The sequence below is a fragment of the Triticum aestivum genome, chromosome 1B (genome assembly GCF_018294505.1).
Source record: "Triticum aestivum cultivar Chinese Spring chromosome 1B, IWGSC CS RefSeq v2.1, whole genome shotgun sequence".
Lineage (NCBI taxonomy): Eukaryota > Viridiplantae > Streptophyta > Magnoliopsida > Poales > Poaceae > Triticum > Triticum aestivum.
This window is the reverse complement of record NC_057795.1, coordinates 544,746,095-544,750,991: the sequence shown is the minus strand read 5'-3', so window position 1 is coordinate 544,750,991 and position 4,897 is coordinate 544,746,095. Positions and strand designations below refer to the sequence as shown.

At 44.4% G+C, this 4,897-nt stretch overlaps 1 protein-coding gene across 1 annotated transcript; it reads left to right on the top strand.

Annotated features, from left to right (window-relative positions):
- Positions 1 to 247: 247 nt before the first annotated feature.
- On the top strand, positions 248 to 1,275 carry LOC123094352 (protein LURP-one-related 8). Its single transcript, XM_044516380.1, has one exon. It carries the CDS (start codon positions 385 to 387, stop codon positions 1,009 to 1,011), a length of 627 nt encoding a protein of 208 aa, XP_044372315.1. The 5' UTR covers positions 248 to 384; the 3' UTR covers positions 1,012 to 1,275.
- Positions 1,276 to 4,897: the final 3,622 nt, after the last annotated feature.

Sequence of the window (4,897 nt, the reverse complement as noted above, 5' to 3'; positions counted from 1 at the left end):
ACACCAAAGTGCGGCCCTCTGATTTGAGGATGCGAAAAGTCACAAGTGACTCACTAATCTTGGATTACACCGAAGTGGCATGGCACTATCAAGTATCCAGCGAGTTGTTAATGTCATCCCCTGCCCCCATACACGTGAGAGCCATGAGCCACATCGCCCTGCCCACCCAACCTAATTATCCCAGGGGCATTCCTGTCCACCACCCCAGTATATATACTCCTGATACCACCGTGACCAAATCAGACAAGCTCCATTGATCTATTCTTCGTCTCCAGCGATCCATTGGTAAACAATCCAGCAGCAGCTCTTCGCTCACCTCTCCCTACTCCTCGATCTATCTATCTCTAGGTTTCTTGATCCACCGGTCTAGTCTCAAGTGTGGCCATGGCGAAGGTGCACCCGAACTTGGCCGTGCCGTCTCTGGGGATGGTGGCGGCGGCGGCCCGCGACGATGAGCCGGTGACACTGACGGTGTGGCGCAAGTCGCTGCTCTTCAACTGCCGGGGGTTCACGGTGTTCGACGCCAGCGGCAACCTGGTGTACCGCGTGGACATCTACGCGTCCGACTCCCGCGCCGAGGTGGTGCTCATGGACGCCGCGGGGCGCCCCGTGCTCACCGTCCGCCGCAAGAAGGCCATCAGCCTCTTGGGCGACCAGTGGCTGGTCTTCCCCGGCGAGGAGACGCGCGCGCCGCCGCTCTACGCGGTGAAGCGCACGCCGCAGTACATGCGCGGCGGCGGCAAGTCGACGGCGCACGTGGCGGCGTGCGGGGGCGCCGCGGGCGGCGCGCGGTACGAGGTGGAGGGGTCGTACGCGCGGCGGTGCTGCGCGGTGTACGACGAGCAGCGGCGCGCGGTGGTGGAGGTGCAGCCCAAGGAGGCGGTGGGCACGGACGTGTTCCGGATGGTGGTGCGGCCGGCGGGCATGGACGTGTCGCTGGCCATGGCCGTCGTGCTCGCGCTGGACCAGATGCTGGGGAGGCCGGGGCTCCTCAGGAGCTGGTCCTCGTAGCGCCACTGAAACTGGGTTGCCTCCTTCGATTTGCCTCCTTCAATTTCCAACATTGTTTGGGCCTGAGAGCAGAACAGCTCCTGTGTGCCCCCTTCTCTCTTTTTTTTTGTTTCCTTTTTGGAACCTTTCTCTTTGATATATATGAAGGTCTATGTGCATGGAAATCCTTCTTCAAGTGTATGGTTTTGTTCATTTTTACTGCAATAAAACCATGCATTTTGTAAAGATTAATTAAAGGAGGGATGAAAGTGTATTACTCATATACTTCTATAAAAGAAGTCACACTAGGCCAATTTCACTGTCTACATTCTCTCCAACTTTCGCAGCACCAAAGGCCTTTCCCAGAAGTTTGCTGAAATTCCCCGATGTAGAATTTGAAACCTGAACCAATTGCGTGTCAAATTAAGAGGCCGGTGCCCCGTTCCTTTCCACGTAGCAAAGCAGTCGAGCAGAACCGGACTTCCTCAGTCGACCAGCTAGCGCTCACTCCAGCTAGTACGTACCTAGCGCCGGCCAATGATCCGCGTTGAATTCCCATCGCCGAAAGCTGCGCAACCACCCGCCGGAGCTTTCAGTGCCTGGTGTATGTGGGCCCATAGGCCAGTAAGATGGACTGGCATTTTTTTTTGAAACAAGGCAAAATATTTCCTGTCCAGAGAAAACTAATTTGAAACCAGCCATGGCCATCCTAAATTCTACAATGAAGAATGAAGATAGTATATGTATGCATTATATACTTTTTTGACTGTATACTGCAAGGCAACAACCCACAATTAAGTATTAAAAATCAAACAGAGTACAAGAAGTGTACGTCATACACAAACAGGGGACTAAAAATAGAGAAAAAGTGGAAGAAAACCTATATACCATGGAACCTACTGATGGCAAGGAAGAAATCCAAGTTAATAACCTATCCTTTTATTTACACTTAATTCTATGGTAAAACAGAGTCATCATCTATGCTATGTAGCACCGATACGGTGATACGGGTACGGCGATATGGGATACGGCAATTTCTAGAAACAACAATACGGCGATACGGCAAGCATATATAGATAATAATAAAATGACAGGTAATAAAACCAACATAATAAAATATGTGAGATGAGATCAAAATAACGCCTCACTGATTGCCTGATTGCTTCCATGCCTTCGTTCTTTTCACTTTTGAATGATCATCCAGGCCCTCAACTCCTCAATTCCTCATGATGTATGCAAAATAGAAAATACATCACATGATATTAGATTTGATAATATGAAACAAACAATCATGAAAATTGAAAAGGTTGTAAACAAGTTGGCTTGTAGCAGTAGCATACCAAATGATGAAATGAATATAAACTTCCTTGTTCTCAGCCTCCAACAAGTTTCAATTCTAAATTCTCAATGGCCATAGACAAATAATGCAAAAGTTCATTAAGTAACATGATAAAGAGGAAAATTCATAGTCAAACAGTGCATTACAACATAACAACAAGATGGTCCATAGACAAATCCATAGTCAAACAGTGCCATGCTACTCCCCACAGATGACATGGTGTATACTTGTATCTTCTTCCCTAGCAATAGGAGGCAACAGCAATATCAGCAAGTAATTTTACCCCACAAACATCAACAACCAGCAAGCCAGCAACATCAACTAGCAATTTTATCCAACAAGCAGCATCCTTAGCTAGCACTTTTATCCAACCAACATTAGCTAGCAGGAACAGATCGAACTATTACTAGAGTATACACCTATGAGCTATGACTATGAGAGTGCTATTACTGCCTACATAAACGGATCAACGATACATAAAGCCAGCAGTAGACAAGCCCGAAGCATACATCAATGGATCAACCATACATCAGTACAACATCGGGGCTCAGGTGTTTACCTTGTGTCGCCGGCGGAGAAGAGTAGAAGAGAGGCAGAGATGCGATTCCAGGAAGTTGGGGCGGCGGCGCCGGCGCCGGCGAGCCACTGATGGCTATGGCGGGGGCGGCGGCGGCGCCCTCGATCCCTTCCTGGTGAGTGGTGACGATAGGGTGCGAGAGAACTAGGTTTAGTCGACCCATCGTGGGCTATTGGGCTCGCTCGGGGCTGCCTCGGCGTGTCCCAGCCGTGTCTCGCGCGTTTCACAGCCGTATCGGCATTTTTTTCTTTTCTTTCTAAATCAAAAAAGGGATACTTCTGGGATACCCGTATCTAAGTCGTATCTGGCGTATCGGGGTATCGGTGGCGTATGGAACGACGATACAGAGATTTCTGCCGTATTGGTGCTTTGTAGCATCTATGCAGCTGGGACGCCAATCCACAAAAGGTGGCCTTTCATTCCTGAAAAAAAAAGCATTCCTCAAGATCCAGATATTCCATGATGCCGTGAAGACCACCTCAGTGAAGAATGGATGACCAAATGCCTTGCAGCCCAAGCCATTTGATACATTGACATATTGGGGCCCACCAGTCAAGCAATTTGCAAAAAACTTGCAAACACGTTTGCTGAAGTTGCACTGAAAGAAGAGATGGTTATGGTTCTCAAATATTGATCCTGAGTTCCTTAGTTCTCGATGAAAAAATATGTATCATGGCCATAATTCATATCGCTTTTCATCACCAATGTGTAAATTTTGTGCAACAAATTCAAACATTACCTTATCATATATCCTATATATCGAAGTAAGTGATCTCATTTAAATGCAAATGCAAGATATCAACATCATCAGGAGCATGCAACCAATCAACTTTTCTTTGAGCTTTTCACTACATGCAAGCCTTCTAGATAAGTTTCGTAAACACCTAAAAGATACTAAATCTCAATCCCAAAAAATTATATCTAGCAAGACATTCACCAAGCAAGCGGAAATCCTTTTGAAGGAAGCTATTCAGGAACAACTGGGACAATTTTTCCATCATCAAGCATGCGTGCAACCATTTCATTTTTCACTTTCCACCACAAGCAAGCCCTCCATATTTTTTTTTATGCTTTCAACAACAAATAATTGAACCTGGACGTCACAAGGAAATATATAATGCATATACCCACCATTCACCTCTAGGTTAAATGGTTCTGGTATTATTCTCGTATATACTAATTTTATTTTTGATAACTTAATTGTTATAGAATTCCACAACAACGTGCGGAGCGTTATATTAGTAACTGTTATATTGTATACTAGATGATACTCCGCGCGTTGCTGCGGTATTAGTGTGCAATACTGTGGATATTCATGAGGTAAATTCTTGGAGGGCGAATGAGAGATAAAAAGAATTGAATTTTATCATTGTAGTAGGATATTTTTGCGGTCACGCAAACCAAAATTGAAATATTTATTAGAAGTACTTACATATTAGTTCTATACTGTTTTAATCCAGCAAATATAGGAAGCATAAAAACCAATAAATCAATTGTAGTAAGGCAATCATTCTGCAACCTCATATTACAATGTTCTAACAGTAAATAGATGTATAGTTAGTGGACAATGATTAATTTTGAGGACCATAACAGCTTTGCCATGTAAGCACACCTACAACACCAACTCATAGAAATTCTGGTTAACTCAGATATACAAATATGAATGATGTAATCAGTTTGAGCAAGGTTGGTGTATTATATTGACATGATGCAAACTGAGTAGAGAATTATTCAATTCTCTTGCAATATTATCTAAAATTTATTCTACTACAAAATAAAAAAATCCTATAAATACAAATATATATGTTACTGTGAAGGAGATATAGGATATCTGTTGCAAAAAAGTGAATCAAGACGAATATAACTGTAGATTGCAATTATAAGACACTTGATCGTGTGTGAGCAAACAACTTGTCCACCGACATTAGAAAGGAATCTGGAGAGGATATGTAAGTAACAATAGAAGTATAGATCAAATATTCTCCAAACAA

Coding starts and splice junctions, on each gene's coding strand:
- LOC123094352 (XM_044516380.1), top strand. CDS start 385: ATGGCGAAGGTGCACCCGAACTTGGCCGTGCCGTCTCTGGGGATGGTG.